Source organism: Hemibagrus wyckioides, linkage group LG25 (assembly GCF_019097595.1).
Source record: "Hemibagrus wyckioides isolate EC202008001 linkage group LG25, SWU_Hwy_1.0, whole genome shotgun sequence".
NCBI classification, from domain to species: Eukaryota; Metazoa; Chordata; class Actinopteri; order Siluriformes; family Bagridae; genus Hemibagrus; species Hemibagrus wyckioides.
Window position 1 is genome coordinate 14,244,254 of NC_080734.1, and position 16,728 is coordinate 14,260,981.

General features: G+C 37.6%; 1 protein-coding gene across 1 annotated transcript in view; it reads left to right on the plus strand.

Annotated features, from left to right (window-relative positions):
- Nucleotides 1-16,728, plus strand: part of kcnh5a (potassium voltage-gated channel, subfamily H (eag-related), member 5a) — a 69,810-nt gene that overhangs the window by 37,185 nt on the left and 15,897 nt on the right. The window contains exons 9-11 of the mRNA XM_058379296.1: nt 8,203-8,402; nt 9,867-10,119; nt 11,510-11,706. Of these exons, the coding sequence (XP_058235279.1) occupies nt 8,203-8,402; nt 9,867-10,119; nt 11,510-11,706 (650 nt within the window). The remainder of the gene's footprint in view (nt 1-8,202; nt 8,403-9,866; nt 10,120-11,509; nt 11,707-16,728) is intronic.

A 16,728-nucleotide genomic window follows, 5' to 3' on the forward strand; every position in this document is an offset into this window, starting at 1 on the left:
TGGATGTTTCAGGTGGTCAAGAACCTAATCTGCTCTCAAAGGTCAAACTGGACTGAGGGATTGCTTCTCCTCTAATGACCTTGCGTACTCTGCTTAAGTGCATCGCAATGATTCCTACACCACTGACACATGACACCATCTCTGACCAAATGCCTGTAAAGCACGTACTCTGTAAATTGAGCCTGATAGCAGCATCCCAAAAACAAACACACAATAGCACATTGAGCCATAGTTTGTCCTGTACCAAGATCACATCACTGGTAACACATTTCTTAAGGGCAGTGTTTATATAGCTACAGAAAACAGACACAAAGCTTCAACTTTCTGATACACAGCTGAAGTTCAACAACTGGTAAACAGACCTAATTAAAAATATTATTATTATAAGGCTTACTGTAACAGGTGGTTATTCCAACGTAATGGTGATGTGTGACGAAGCACAAAAACCTTTAAGATAAAATAAAATATTCATAAATATCTTATTATGGCATTAGCATTAGCATTCATCAGTAAAATTTTCATCACAATATATAAAAACTATATGCAAAAATTAAGAACAAGTAAGAACATCCATTATTGTGTACTCTATTACTATTATACTATTATACTATTATAAGTATTCAATAAACAATAAAAACATGACAGGGCCAGAAAAATAGAAAAAGTTTTATTGTTGTGTCAAGATGGTTATTGATGTTTATACAATGATGTGTCATAAAAACAATTACGTATTTATAAAAACGTATAAGGTGAAATAAGAGGCATTTAATTCACATATTACGGCAAGATGAGGGTTAAAGGCTGTTGGAATGTAGGTTTGTCTGTTACCATGAAAGATGTGTGTGGGCATCATATAGTCTTAGTATAATTGTTCATTTTTCTGTTGTTGTCATAAATATTACTTTAGAATTGACTTGCTCACAGACAAAACTGCTGGTACAAGCTGTGTCCTAGGTTTTATTAAACTCTAAATACCAGAGCCTCCTCTATATCAATAAAGCATGGAGTTGGTTGGCACTGAGATTGAGATTAACAATGAGACTGCATGACCAGATGACATGGTTGTCATGTTCTTAGGAAATATCTGCTTCAATGATATGAAGACAGGAGAGAAGTACTGTTGGGGGGAATAAGCTCATGTTGGTAGAGAGAGAAGAGAATGATGGACAGAAATGAACTCTGGCTGCAGGCTGTGCTGTAATTACTGCACCCGGGTGAATTAGTCATTCTCCTTGCGGGACGCAGGCATCCTTAGTACTCATGCTAAACAATGTCAGTTTATCTTTGGGCCATTAAATAAAGCCCATTGAGAAATAACCCGACATTAAGACTGACAGGACAGGCAACATATGTGCCTAATTGTTTGGGCAGACAAGTGAGCAGTGATATGAGCTTGTGTTTAAGAGGCTTTGTAGAAAAATATCTTGAAGGCAATCCCTTAGAATGATTATGCAAACTTAAGTGCTACTGCACTCTGCTTATATTTATGTGTGGTTTTAGGGGAGAGAACAACATTGGTTTTGCGTCAGATTCAGTCATTTGGAAGGAATCTACTTGTCCTTGGTGCGTTTAAAGCTTTTGTAATGATATAGGAATTAACACGGCATTCTTAAAATGAGCTGATGCTTATGTTGGGTACTGTAATTTCTTTAATAATGTTAATGAACAGTGAAATAACAGAGTTATTGTGAGATAAAAGCATAAGGAGCGAGGAAGTTCGCCCAGAGGAAATCGGTTAATTAAAAGGCTGCACAACAACTTTGTTGCATGTTGCTTTGTCTTAAAATTTTTTTTTTTTGCTTAATGTAAATTTTCCAGCCTCACTAAGATCAAAATTGTGGCCAGAGTTAGAAAAGATAGCAGAAGTATATTAATTGAATTATATATAGCTGTTATGCCTGAATGGAAAATAAAATGGTAGCTTTGAATCAGTCCAGGTAAATCACAACGGTTTGACTGACATCTGCAAATCTGCAAATCTTGCATGCTAGAGATCCCTAAAATATTCCTCAGAAGTGACAGATAACATATCATACTCTGTTATTTTTATGTATTAAAATCAGCACTTTTTTTCCCAGAGCTGTTTCGTATCTCCAGTCCCATGGGGCCTAACAATATGAAATGCTCTCACTGATGATTAATTGAGGGCAGAGAAGATTTCTCGTTTCACTTGAAGTACTGATTTAGAATATAGCTCATATTTACACATGTGAGAGTGCCTTTTAATGACAACATGGATTGTTATTTCTTCAGCAGAATGTGTGAACATCTTCATTAAGTGTGAGATCTTAATTTTTGCTTCTCTGGACTTTTGCCCTTTTCTCAGATTTATGCTTTAATGCGCTTAGCTAAACATTGCTGAATTTTTTTTTCATAGGTGACGTTTATTACTGCTGTGTTGCAATAACATCTCATTATATTTATGCCCAGTGACAACGAAATTAAATCAAACCCAAATAACTGTCCAGTTTTAGCATTTAGGAAACACCGTACACATTTCTCCTTTCATGTCTTGTTTAGACGAACCATGATTCCTTTATTGCACGTCTACGAGTAAATGTGATTTGTTCTTTGCATCATGATCTAAAAATATTGTAATAACATTTAGTCTTTGCTTTCAGTCCTTACACCCAGTGAGTATTTCACTCTCTTGTGTGTGCCAGGCTTTACTGAGTTATACATTATGTAAAGATAGCTGTGTAAACTAAACAGCATGACAGAGAGACCAGACGGTGGGCCAAGGATGCGCCAGTAAGCTTAAAACACTGCTCACACTGCTGTCAGTCTCACAGCTAGGAGGCTGTAAAGAGGAAAAACTCTCAGCAAGACATTTTTTGTGTGTTTATGTGGGGTTATATCGTGCTGCGCTTCATGATCATTCAAGCATTAATCAGCAAATGCACAACATGCGTTCTTTACCATATGTCTGCATTTGACCACATCATTTTGCCACAGCAGGTGTAACACAACTCATGACCTTCTGTTCTTCTCTTCTCTTCTTTATTACTCCATGTACAATGCAAATAATTTATAATAACTTATGGATTGGCACGATTCTTGACAGAGCTGCACAGTATTGGTCAGTTGGTCAGTGGACTGGGTTTTTGAAAAAAATATCGTGGCTGGTTCACGTGTGAAGGAAAAATCACTTTAGTTCCTGGATTGGTGACTAAATAGTTTCAAAATTGTGTATGGAAATTAGCTCAACTACTAAGCAAGCACACAATAGCTATACTTGTAAATTAATTGTTGTGCTTGTATGCTCAGATTTTCAATGCTCATAAAATAGATAACATGTTTGTAAGATTTATGGTGTGCAATCTTTTACATAAATAGCACACTGAAACATTTTATTCATTCTTAGAGCTAAATCAACTGCAAAGTTGGCAGATTATTTCTGAGTATCTTTGTCCTCAGTGTCTGAGGTGAGGTTTTTCAAAAGGGTCAGAAACCAAGCAACCAACACAAGTATATGACTTAAATCCAGAAAAAAAATCAGAGGGATAGAAAACCTGGAATAAAGAAACAGATTTTTTTTTCCTTTGCTATCAAATGCAACATTATGACATTACAGTGGAAGATCCCCAACATTGTCTTTTAGAATATTTTTGTGATCAGCTTGATCAGTATCTCTGTTGATATATGACAGAAAATGTATTGTAATGACATTTAAAAGATATCAGTGTAGAGAATCTGTATAACAACATATAGAATAAATCTTAGTGTCCATTTAATTTGGCACTCATTTCCTAAATCCCTTAAGCCACTGATAGGTTGAGAACGCGTAATAAACCAGTCCGCAGCCAGTCGTAAAAAGTAAATGTTTAATTGCCATGATCCAGTCAGGATTAGAATTTTCCTATCTATACACTGGTATGTATCTGAGTGCGTGTATTTGTGCCAACCCAGCAGACTCGCTCAGTTAGAGCCATACTCAGCAAATTGCTCTGTATTCGGCCTCTGGCACCTCTACAGGCTTCTCAGCAGTGAGGGATTTTAGAGTATCACTTCGAAAATGCCCTCTGGGGCTCATTTTAATGTCCGAGATTTTGCTAAGACAGGACACTGCGAGCTGGCCGTAGAGCAACTTACAAACTGTGTGTTCCGTTTAGTCTCTGTTTTATTTGTAATATCCATGCCTAAGTGTTGCCTGGCTTTTGTCCTAATCTAGTTATTATGCTTTGGGGTGGCTGTAGCTTAGTTTAGGAGCAAAGATGAGTTTGGATGGCTACTTCTGCTAGTGTGTGCTTTCTGTATGTATCTGTCTCAGGACTGTGAACTAGCCTACAGCACATGTACTGGAGTAGTGACTCAGCCTGCTAAATATTACATTGGAACTTGGATATTAATCAGGCAATTATTACAAGCTCTCCACTTGTGGGTATACTGTCGTTACAAGACAATCATGAAACTTTTATGCACCCATTTCAGCAAATCCAAAATGTGCCTTTAGGGCTATCATAAAGCATGGGTTCCAAGCTGAAAGTGAAATGTTGGAGTGAAAGTCTGTTTAAATTGCTAAAGATTTTATCTCCAGGCTCTTCATTTGAACAAAGAAAAGCCAAACTAGACATCAGCTATTCTTTCTTTTACCTTTACTATGGGTTCATCAAAGGTTCTTTGGATGGATAATGGTTCTAAACAGTTTCTATTTTAGAACCATTAACCTTTTCTGAAAAGGATCATTTGTTGCAGGCTGCCGAATAGATGCCAAGCTCAGTTATCTGTCAATGTCCAGAGAAAAAGAGCTACTAGTGCTATTAGTACATACTACTTTTTCAACACTTCTACTCTGTGGCCTTTTCCAAGTCTGAGGTAAAAGGCTTCTAACTATTTTTGTGACCTTTGAAATGTTAGTGGTATCAATTAACACTAATCTGTGGTTGATCCCTGGCTAATTACATAGTTTATTAGACCTGTGTATGCACTGGACTCTGACGTAGCTTGCTTTTGTGCGGAAATCACTTTGGCTTAGTGGGATTGTGTGTCTGTGTTTATTTTTCTGCTGATGGTCCGCTAATGCCTGCATCATATTGTTTTAACTAATATGAAAATAATAGCTTTTGTTCACCATAAAAAGTGAATTATTAGTTCGTTGTTGATCTGCATCGTTGTTCATTGGCAAAGTCTTACCTAAATTACATACTGCATTAAAACAAAAGCTATTACTCTCATTTAGCTTGCTTCACCATGCGTAACGACTTAGTGGTTTAGTGCCATATACAACAAACACCAATAACTCTTAATATAACTCAGTGTAAACAAATGTGCATAACAAATGCTTGCCTTAGAACCATTCTGGATACATCAGTTATCAGGATTGTGCTGATTGAGCTACAAAGCTCAAAGATAAACCAGAGGGCTGGGCAATATCCAGAAATGTGATGCAGGCAGTCAGTCCAAGACAGGCAAATAAGACAAGACTATTAATAAACATGGACCAGGCTCCAGCCATAACGTAAAAGGTTGATAGCTTATGCTTTCCATCATCACAGGCTAAATGCTAAAGCAAGAGTTACAGAAAGTAATGTAAAAATAGGGAATATTATTAATCAGGTGACTGTGAGGGGGGATAGAAGTTTGACTGGAGGTCATGTGATGAGGTTGTGTGCTGAGGATGACAGGAATTGTAATCTGCAAAAAATTCAACTATAAAAATGTTTAAAGGTGGTATAATTATTAAATAATTGGAAAGCTAAATACAAGTTACAAGGGTAAGTATGGACCAGCCAGACTTACCCTTAAAGATTTAAAACTACTACCCAATTCTCTTGCTATATGAAATGTTAACATAGAACGCAACAGACAGTGTTGCCACCAGGAGCACAGTTCCAGGATCCCTGGTTTGATCTCTTTGTACCCATGTGGATTTCTTCTGGGGTCTCTGGTTTCTTTAACCCTGCTGAAACATGTCAAAGGTTAGGCTAAGATAAATTCATGGTTGCATGAATGTGTGTGGTGCTCTGTGTTAGACTGGTCATACATCCATATTCCCAGCTTGTGTCCAGTGTTCTTCAGATAGACTTCAGAATCACTGGAGCCTGACATGATTCAAAGCGGTTGCTGAAAGTGAGTGATCTTTGAGAACGCTGAATATGGTTCTGTTTCTATTTATGGTTCTGTTTGGATTCCTTCTTTGAATCTGGAGGATTCAACTTGCAGTTCATGTGTATATTATTCTGGTCCTGCATAGCCTGCTGTTTTTATTACTAACTGAATAGAAGCTAGTCTATAACAGAGGGAGACTGTAATCAGATCTACCACCCAGTGTACTGTCAATTTTGTTTCTTTCCTTTTTGGTGTATGACACATTTGTGTCTTTTTTATATTTATCTTCTCTGGGTTTAAACTCTTCCTATTGCACCAGTAAACATACTGGAAATAACACAAGCACAGAGCTTAGGAACTATTTTGGTCTGGGTTTGTTCCCATGGTAACATCTTGAGGACCACTACGAGTTGCAAATTGCAGATTTCAGTTATTTACAAGCCTCATATATGTCATGTTTATTGGTGTTTTGCACCATACTTATATTAATTACTGTAGGTATACATTCAAGGAAGAAGAAACACGGATAAATAAAAAATAGCTATGGATTAAACATATAGTTTGTTTACTTTTAGTCAGTGTTGATACACCAATAGACCAGATTTAGATTGCAGCGCTGCAACTGAAAGGTATTTAATAATCAATCAACCTTGATTATTGATTATTCCTTTTTAAAGAAAAACATGGTTTCTCTGACAAGCCAGTGGCATTGTTTTGAGTGACAGTTTTTCAGCTTCTCTGAAGTCCTATCTAATCTTCTGGGCTTTCTTGTTCATATCACTATGTGCTACACACAAAAATCTATTCATTTTGGAACCATGGATTTTTTTTTCCCCCTACAGCAGTACAAATCTTATTTATTTATTAAAACTGACTCTTTGACTGAGTGTCCACATTATTAATGATAAAATCATATTTCTTTGTCTAGAGAGTACGATTGCATCACTGTGTTGGTTAGTCACAGTAAAGACATAGTTGTGGAAAAAAATTGCAGTCACAGTTTTTTGGAGTTGGAGTGGATCTTGTTGACGAAAACAAACCCAACGTAACATCCGATTTTACTCATCTCATTGAATAACAGAAATATAACTCTACCAGTTTGAAATCATGATTCACAAACAAGTAGAGTTTGAAAAGATTGTCAGGTCAACTCCCACATCTCAGAGAAGTCCGTTTCCCAGAACACTCCACATCCTATAATATCACCCCCTCCTCAGACACGCACACGTAAGTGAAGTAAATGCTCAGTAAATTGTTTACCAAGCCATCTGATTGTGTATTGTTTCTCTGCTTTTTAGATTATACTCTCTCTACTTGAGTCTTTTCACACATCACCTGACCTTTGCCTGTTTTCTGATAATGACCTTGTCTCATGATTTGGATTTGTTTGATTGTGCTTGTCAGAATAAACTTTGCCTGCATTTACATCAATTTCCACCTACCTTTTCGAACACAGATCTCATTTTTGATTGAATTCGAGATGCCTATCTAGGCAATTCTCATATTGCAACTGAGAAAGCTTATGCTGTCTTAAAACAACTAAAGAGCCAGTGAGATGACATGGTGCTTAGTTTTTATTATACCAAAGCATGGATGAATAATAGTATATTAATACTCATAAACTATAATAATAATTTTGTTTCTATAGTAACAGCTCAGTCACATGCACTTACTGTATTTGATGGATGTGTCACATAATCTAAGCCTAAAAATAAACTTAAAATCCATAGCATTGTTTATGTGTAGACATCTATGTACCTTAATATGACATTTATGGAAGGAGTCAGAGGTGCTGTGCAACAGCTTTGGATTACGATCATGTCAGTAAAATGACATTTATATCTCATTAACCTTAAGAAAAAAAGGAGATGCTTGTGAAAGAACAATTTTTTATAGTTATAATATACATTATAACATGAACTACATTATTTCATGGATTTAAATTTTACTGTAAAATATAAAAATGATCACATCCACACCCTGCCATTTGTTTGGTGAAATCTTCCCTCAAGACGTTAATACTAAGCTCTATGTTTTTAAAGCTTAAAATAAAGGTTTAGATACCGTATCTTCATTAGTGAATCTTCAGTAAGTAGCATTTGGAGTGGCTTTTCACCCAACTAAATGCCTTTGCTGTCCATCTTTCTTTCACAGCTCTCCTGTATGCCACCATCTTTGGAAACGTGACCACCATCTTCCAGCAGATGTATACCAATACCAACCGCTACCACGAGATGCTAAACAATGTACGGGATTTTCTGAAGCTCTATCAGGTGCCTAAAGGTCTGAGTGAAAGAGTAATGGACTACATCGTCTCCACATGGGCCATGTCGAAAGGCATCGACACAGAGAAGGTGAGAAAGCCTCTACCTTTTCCCTTTGAGTGGTACATTTGTATCACATCATGCAAAACGTTTTTTGTTAAAATATGTACCTTAGCATCTGTTCAGCCTAATTAAATAAAACGTAAAATGAAAAGCCATTTTTCAAGTCCAGTGGGTCACAGTGACCAGTTTCAATTAATATCAGAAAAGAAGCTCTTTTCTTTAATGTCTCCGGCTGCAACTAGATTGTTCTCAAGAAATTGAAAAAGATTTCCAGGGGATCTTATGCAAAAAACAAGAAAATGTTCTGATGAGGTTGGTGGGATGAAATTGAATCTGTTTTCCTCTTAGATACCTCCATGCTTTCACACAGTCTCGATGGATTTTTAGCTGCTGAATACAACCACTTCTCTTTTCCACTTATAGTAACATAGCAATAATGTCACACACTCACACTCATGTGGTTTTTAATAATCCCACTTTTGGGGTTGTTTCCAAAAAGCTGTGATGAATGAATGAGTGCAATGAATGTGGTATTTAATTAGGATTAAATCACATGAGTAAATATGCAGCTGTCTGTGTTTATCTTATGACTGACAATTAGTTTAACCATATTCATGACAAAATAAGTGAAGAGTGTTTAGTGAAGTATAAACCTTCATGGTCTATGAATGGTATGCACCATGTATTCACTGTAGGTCACTTCAGAAAATGCCATAATACAACCTTATACATTTGCTTAACGTATTAGTATTAACTCATGCTGAGAACTTAAGATGTCCTTAAAACTGGCATAGTACTGCTTGGGCCTGAGTGCTACATGATAATGCTTTATTTAAGATTAGTATGATAACAATTATAATAATTGCGCTTTAACTCCAAGATCCTTGATAAGGAATATATGCCTATTATTAGCATTAAAGTGCACCTATCTTATCTTAGTCAGCATTTTTCAGTTGCTTAATAATGTTTCAGCAGAATTTCTGGAATTTTGTTCCTCTGCTGTTTTCATACTTTTCTATGTTAAAAAAGTGAGGAAAGTCGTTCAGTTGACGGCTGATTTAATTATTGTGCTACACTGCACCAAAATGAAATATTCATGCCTACTAAGAAACTCCAAATCACTTCCAGATACGGACAGCAGCTGAGCAATTTTCTTTCGTCTTTTGGCACGAGTACATTACAAGAAGCTAAATCTCTGACCACGAGTGCAGTGCTTGTCCTGTACATAAATTCTGTACACACTGATACACGGCTGTATTACTCTGCACTTTTTTGACTTGTGTATATTATTGGCGTGACTCTTGCTGAATTGTCTCTTTCTTAAATTTTATTGCTGCCATCGAATTGCATTGAGTCAGTGTGGGTCCCCACTTCTCCACTCATTACACAGTGTTGATTCACTGTCTCGTCCATCCTGATTCACACGCCTCAACTGACACTGCAATGTGTCACTACACTGCCTTGACATTTATACCCTCTCTTTTCTCCCAGGTGCTGTCTATCTGCCCCAAAGACATGCGGGCGGACATTTGCGTACACCTTAACCGGCAGGTGTTTAATGAGCATCCTGCCTTCCGGCTGGCAAGTGACGGCTGTCTGCGCTCTTTAGCTGTGGAGTTCCAGACCACACACTGCGCACCGGGAGACCTCATCTTCCACGCTGGAGAGAGTGTTGACACGCTATGCTTCGTGGTGTCCGGCTCGCTTGAGGTCATTCAGGATGATGAGGTTATTGCCATTCTTGGTAAGCTAGACTACTCTTGTGGCATATATAAAAAAATGATGTGACACATGTTTAGTGATTTTTACTGCAGGCAGCATACCCACTGGAGAATTTTAGCAAGAGAAATTCTTCTAAGAAACCCTGCCCCTGGCTCAGCATACTGATTAATTGAGCTTTAAAAGCATAGAAAAATCTTGTTAGGAAGCTTTTTTTGTGTCATTTCCTTGAATCCCACTGAAATGGAGAATCTGTGTTCTCATATATTATAATCAAGGAAGCTCAGATATGCATAATTACTCACCAAGTTCAATAGTGTGTTGAAAGATTTAAACAAATCTCTACTCTCTCTAGAACTTGTATCTGTTACTCTGTAAGGAAGTTCATAGAATATACAGGATTGTCTTCTACTTTCAAACTTTTTGATGCACAGCCGTTGTGTGCCTAAAGGTTACCTTCCAAGCCAAGTACAAAACCCATATAGAGACCATAGTGAATTATGCATATGGTTATTTCGCTGCGTTTCATGCATAATTATTCCGCATAATTGATTTGTAGACACCTGTGCTCTGGCCATTGCAGATCACAAGTAGCAAGGATTGTACGCATTTGATTCTATGGACATAAAAAGATGAGTACAGAAAAAAAAACAAAGAAGCAAACTGTAATTTATGAACTCCCAAAATGCTAAATTAGATACATGAGACACATCTTATGTTTACTAATTCAGTATTATTGTTTTCCTTATCTGTCATTTGTTAGCAATTGAGTGAAGATTATTAAGGCAATAAAAGCAGCATGGGGAGATTTGGCCAAGCTCCAAACGATAAAAACAGAAGAATTCTGTGTCTCTTTCCAACACGCATGCACACACATTTATTTTCAAAAGCAATATTTATTTTATCCTTTAATAGAGTAAGCAACACTCTGTAATGGTTATAGCCTCTTGCCATAAGACTATGATGTGCCCTGCGTTGACTCCCCTATTTTTATTGAATGACATCACATTAGGTGTGATTGGGTGCTGCAGAAAAGAACTTAAAGTCTCGTTGCTCTAATGGGGTAGCAGATCAGATGCTCTCCTGCCTTAATGATTATGAAATGAAATAAAATGGGAACGCTGTGTGTTAATTATGCTCGAGGCACTTACTTGAACCCACCACTCTGAACCTGCTGAGCTCCTAATGATGCCACTTGTCAAAGACAGCAGTGTACGTTAGAGGAAGGCAGATTAAGGCTGAGCCCAAAGAAAGTCCGTTTTAGACTTTAGACCTAGGCTCTTAATAGAAACTTTGTGTTAAGACTGAAGACATTCAGTGACATTCCAGCAACAAATGTAGCTTTAAAGATCAAGAGTCATGTTTATTTTTGCTTTAGTTTTTTTTTTTTTTTGTCAATGTGTTATTTTTCACAGGCAAGGGTGATGTGTTTGGTGATGTTTTCTGGAAAGAGACCACACTTGCTCATGCATGTGCCAACGTGCGGGCGCTGACTTACTGTGACCTGCATGTGATCAAGAGAGAGGCCTTGCTCAAGGTGCTGGAATTCTACACAGCTTTCGCCAACTCTTTCTCACGTAACCTCATCCTCACCTGCAACCTCCGGAAGCGGGTAAGGGTCACACATATGTCTACAAATGGTCCCCGAGTAGATATATTAGACTGATGTTGTGCTCACAAAACAGCAGATTTGTTTATTTCCCTCAGTGCCGTCAGCTGAAAATCTGCATCTGTTTTTCAGTTTGTCCTCACCTGAACTTGAGGCATGATGACATGTAGTCCCATGTTATTACTGGGGCTGGGACTGATGGGGCAGAGCCTTCAGGCCCACTTATGGCTTTGAAACTGGGTCTCATGCTGGTTAAGCACATGAATGATTTATTTAGATTGACAGCCTGCATAGACTGCTGAGCAGTGTGGCTTCAGAAATGAATGGGATTTATTAATAACTTAAAGACTTAAACGGTTAAAGACTATTAAAGGCATTTAATTAATAAACTGCATTGTTTTATTAATTTTGGTGCCAAAAATAAAACATACCAGTATGGTATGTAGTAAAGTATGTGGACACCTGATCATCTCAGCCATTGTTGAAAAGCACACAGTTGTCTATAATGTCTTTGTGTGCTGTAGAATTACAATGTCTTTTCACTGGAACTAAGATGCCCAAACCTTTCCAAGCATGGCAATGCCTCTGTACATAAATGAACTTCATAAAAACTAGGTTTGCCAAGATTCCAGTGGAAGAACCCAAGCGTTCTGCACAGAGCCCTGACCTCACCCTCACTGAACACCTTGATGAACTGGAACACTGACTGCACACCAGACCTCCTCACCCAACATCAGTGCCTGATGATCTTGTGTCTGAATGGGCAAATCCCCAGAGCCAACTCCAAAATCTACTGAGAAGCCTTCCTTGAAGAGTGGAGGTTATGATAACAATAAAGGAGGGGGGCTGACTTTATGGTGGAATGTTGAACAAACACATACATATGTGATGATCAGGTGTCCATATACTTTTGGTCATATAGTGGATAGTGTTAAACCTGTAGAATCTGATACGGACATCTGTGTGTTTCAGTGTTTTCAATTCCTTGTTCCTGAACAACTATGCTGTTGCTTTTTCTTTAAACAGACTAAAAAGAAATGTCCAGAGACAGCTTGAAGAAAGCATATTTACTGTAACATATGCAACCATTAATTTGTTGTCTTGCAGGGAGACAGTCTTGCTCATGAGGGAATACCTGCTTTAAAATGTCACTTCAGAAAGTTTATTACACTGATATGATACTGTTATGAGAGATATCTGTGGCTAGGGGTCCAATTTTCCTTTTGTATTTTAATACTCATTGATCTGGTAGACAGTTATTTATGTGCCATAAGGTCACATGTTAATAACTTTTAACAAATACTGCCAGCTGCATTGAGTTTTAAATACAAATAAAACATTTCACCAACCTGTGAGTCATGCTAGCTGTAGGTTGCCCTGTACATAATGCCTAAACATAAAGTAGTAGGAGTGGTGGATTTTTCCTGTGTGCGTTGCAAGTAGGTTGTGTTCAGAGGGACATTCTGCATGTGTAGGTTAAAAAGGAGTGTGGAGTAAGAACTAACAATCATGAGATATGAGATGAAGCAGGTTTGTGTCGTGTATGTCTGTGTGCCAGGTTTTAGGGCTGACGGTTGTTCTGCCAGAGCGACACAGGCAGAGTACCACCCCTCTGGGTGGCTTAGCTGATGAGCTGGCTCTACTAAGAAGAAATACCCCCAACAGAGCATATCTTGAATAAAGCATGAGTCTGATCACTTAGAAGGACACACTTACACCTACCCATAAACACAGCCTTATTCTTACCCTCTGGGTGGATTCTATAAAACAAGTAGACACTACATGTGATTTACCTGATGAGCCATAAACCCGAACACGTTTACAATAACTCAGAAATACGGTTAAACCTGATTGTGTGCATGAATTCATTCTCACACTGGCAAACATATTACTCATTCTTTATGCCATTTATCTAAAAAGCCTTCTCTTTCCCAGTGTCATAGCTGAGCAGCTTTTATCTATGAGCTGTCACTCAAAACCTCTCACCATGAACCATTTGCCCTGGTCAGTGGCTTTTTGCAACACCCTGTATGGTGTGACTCTCTTTATCACTCCTCAATGTGTCCTCGCTGTGAGAGAACGGCTCAGTGAAAGTCTAGGAAATATCTCTGCAGTGAATGTCTAGCTGTGAAAGAACTCCAAAACCTTAACCTTCAATTGCCTATTGATTTATAGGCAGTCCAGTTCCTTTTATGGACAAGACTCTCAAACTTTTGAGTCACAGGGACCAGATTGCTTGTATCTTCAGTCATCAGGCAGTGACCAGAACCAGAGCTGGTGTAAACTTGTATCTTGATCCTGCTCAGTTAAAAATAGTTTGTAGTTCTTGTCTTTTGTAGCTCATGGATGGGCTCACATAATACTCCTATATACCTCCTTATAAAACTTTTATAATTGATCACATGGCCGCTCACTATGACAGTTATTGACTTTTTATTCAGCAGATAAAGCTTTTATAGCATGATTTTGCAGTCCTGTACAATTAACACTAGCATTCTTTCATACTTATTGGTAAATTCAACGCAGTTTAATCAGTGGCAGGAAAAAACTCCCAGGACAGGATCTTGAGTAGGTGAACAGAAAAGCATACGCCCCATTGTCAGGAGTTTACAAGATTAGATATTGATGCTATGGCCAGCGGTCCAAGAGTGCATGATTTACCTTGCTCTAAGTGTGGAAAGGACAGCATTTCTCTCTCTCTCTCTCTCTCTCTCTCTCTCTCTCTCTCTCTCTCTATCTCTCTCTCTCTCTCTCTCTCTCTCAAATTCTCTGGTTGGTAGCTAATGGAAGAACTAGGGAGTGGCTGAAAATGAACAATTAGCAGTTGTAAAGGCTTAACGGCTCATTTTTAAATAGGCTGAAATCCAAAAAAATGGCATGCAGTTATAATGAAGCATTACCAACTAGTCTCCTGACACCAGTAAAACTTCCAATTCTAAACATCTTTAGAAGAATCATGCCATATGACAAGCCTATATTCATGTAACATACTGAGTTTGTACAAGAGATTTCATAATAATTAAAAAAAAATCATTTCTCATCAATCACTGAGTATGAGCCTATATTTAACATGAGAACATCTTATCTTGTCATTTCTTCTTTTTTTTTCAGAAGTAAAAACACCTTCTTGTTTAATTATTATTCATTTAGGTTTGTGGTTTAAGACTTAATTCCAGAAATGAGGCTCTACTGATGGGCATCTCTCTTGCTTGATTTACAAGGCATCTTCTTGGAACTGCCCCTCTTCCTGCCAATAAGCTGAACAACACAGGTTCATCATTCTAACCATTACTGTAAATGAGAAGACAGAGAATTGCTCTTTCAGCAGCAAGGGGAAAGACTAAGACCTGAGAAATACACACATCTGCAGAAATAGCAAAAGGGAAGATACTGTATGTGCTTGCTGTATCATCTATCTTTGGCATGAAGTGTCCTAAAAGATGATTTTATGGATATGGCATATAGTAAAAAAAAAATCCCCTATTTTAAGAACCTGTGCATCTGTGAGTGCCTTAAAACTACAGTTACATTGTTGATGCTGAACTCAGTGCTATATAAAGTGCATGTACACATGTCTCTTGGAGCTTTGGGAGAACATGGAATTCGAGAAATGAGTATGGAAATGGAAATGGCTGCCCATCCTGACCCTATGCATTGGCTAAGCAAGCAAGACATTATTGTGAGTTGATCCTTCCGCCCACTGCAGCAAACAATTTGACAGCTAGTCTATAAATGCAGTTATTGCATCCGCATTTATTTGTGCAGGACAAGTATTATTATGGCTCTGATTGTGTGGAGATCAGTTTAGCTAAAGGACTAGAGTGAAATTCAGCCTCTTGTAACAGCTGAAACAAGCAAGTTATATTTCCTCAAATGAACACTTACTTTATTATGAACAAAATGTTATTTGTTCTACTGCATAGAAGTGTATAGAGTTACGACTAAAAATTCTTTTTGATGTGAATTTTCAAGTATATTCAAAGAGTATTCTGAGGCCATGAAATACTAAAGTTTTGAAGAACAAAAAGAAGAAGAAGAAAAAGATAAAAAAAAAGAAGAAGAAGAAAAAAATGATTTAATGATCAACATTATTATGAAGGATTGTGTTTTTTGAATAAGCATTACATTTAGTACATTTTATCATTTAACCACTTCGACATTTTATACAGTTCTAATTACAATACAAAATTTAAGACTTAAAATTTATGCTGATTATCATTCATTTTCCGAAAGGCTCCCTTTTTTCTCCTGCATATTGTACAATAGTCAGATTGATTACTCCAGCAATTTTGGCTCATAGTCCAAACTAGGCATTGATCTCCAAACAGTGCTGTAATTTATGCCGTTCTAAATGGCATCGCCTCCACCAAGGCAATACCCCCCTTCAGACGGTGAGCTCCATCTTCACCCATTCAGTATGGGCCTTCCAGAGGATGCCTTAATAAGGAAGAATGGATCTGTGAATCTGATTGAGACTATAATAGATCTCTCTGTGGTCGCTAGCGGCAGGCGCTAATCTGATGATTGGCCTGCTGTGCAGTGGGAGGTGCTGTACGCAGTCTAGCTGGGCTGCTAATATCACCATGTGAGGATGGAGCATGGGCTAGATGGAGAATGGAGTACGCTTTTCTGAGAGGAAGCAGTGGGTTGAATAAAGTATAAATACCTGCCAGACTTCATTAATAGAGACGCTCACCTTCTTCTTATGCAAGGATGCAAAGCATTTTTTTTATAAGCAACTTCTGTTTTTCAGACTTCAGACCCTACAGTAAAAAGAATAATATATAGAGCATAGGTGGAAATGTTTCATAGTTTATCTCCTCTATCACTAAATTTCATAAAGTATCCTTTAGATGAAAAATACAATTGGACTATTTTTGTGTTTGTATAAATACAATATAGCATACCTTTGGAAATCAGTGACATATAAAGAACCAGGATGGTTAGTTTCTAATAAAGAATTTGCTTGTATAATTTTGACGGTTGTGAGATGTACAGTATATAATACAGTTGTCTTTCTTTTTT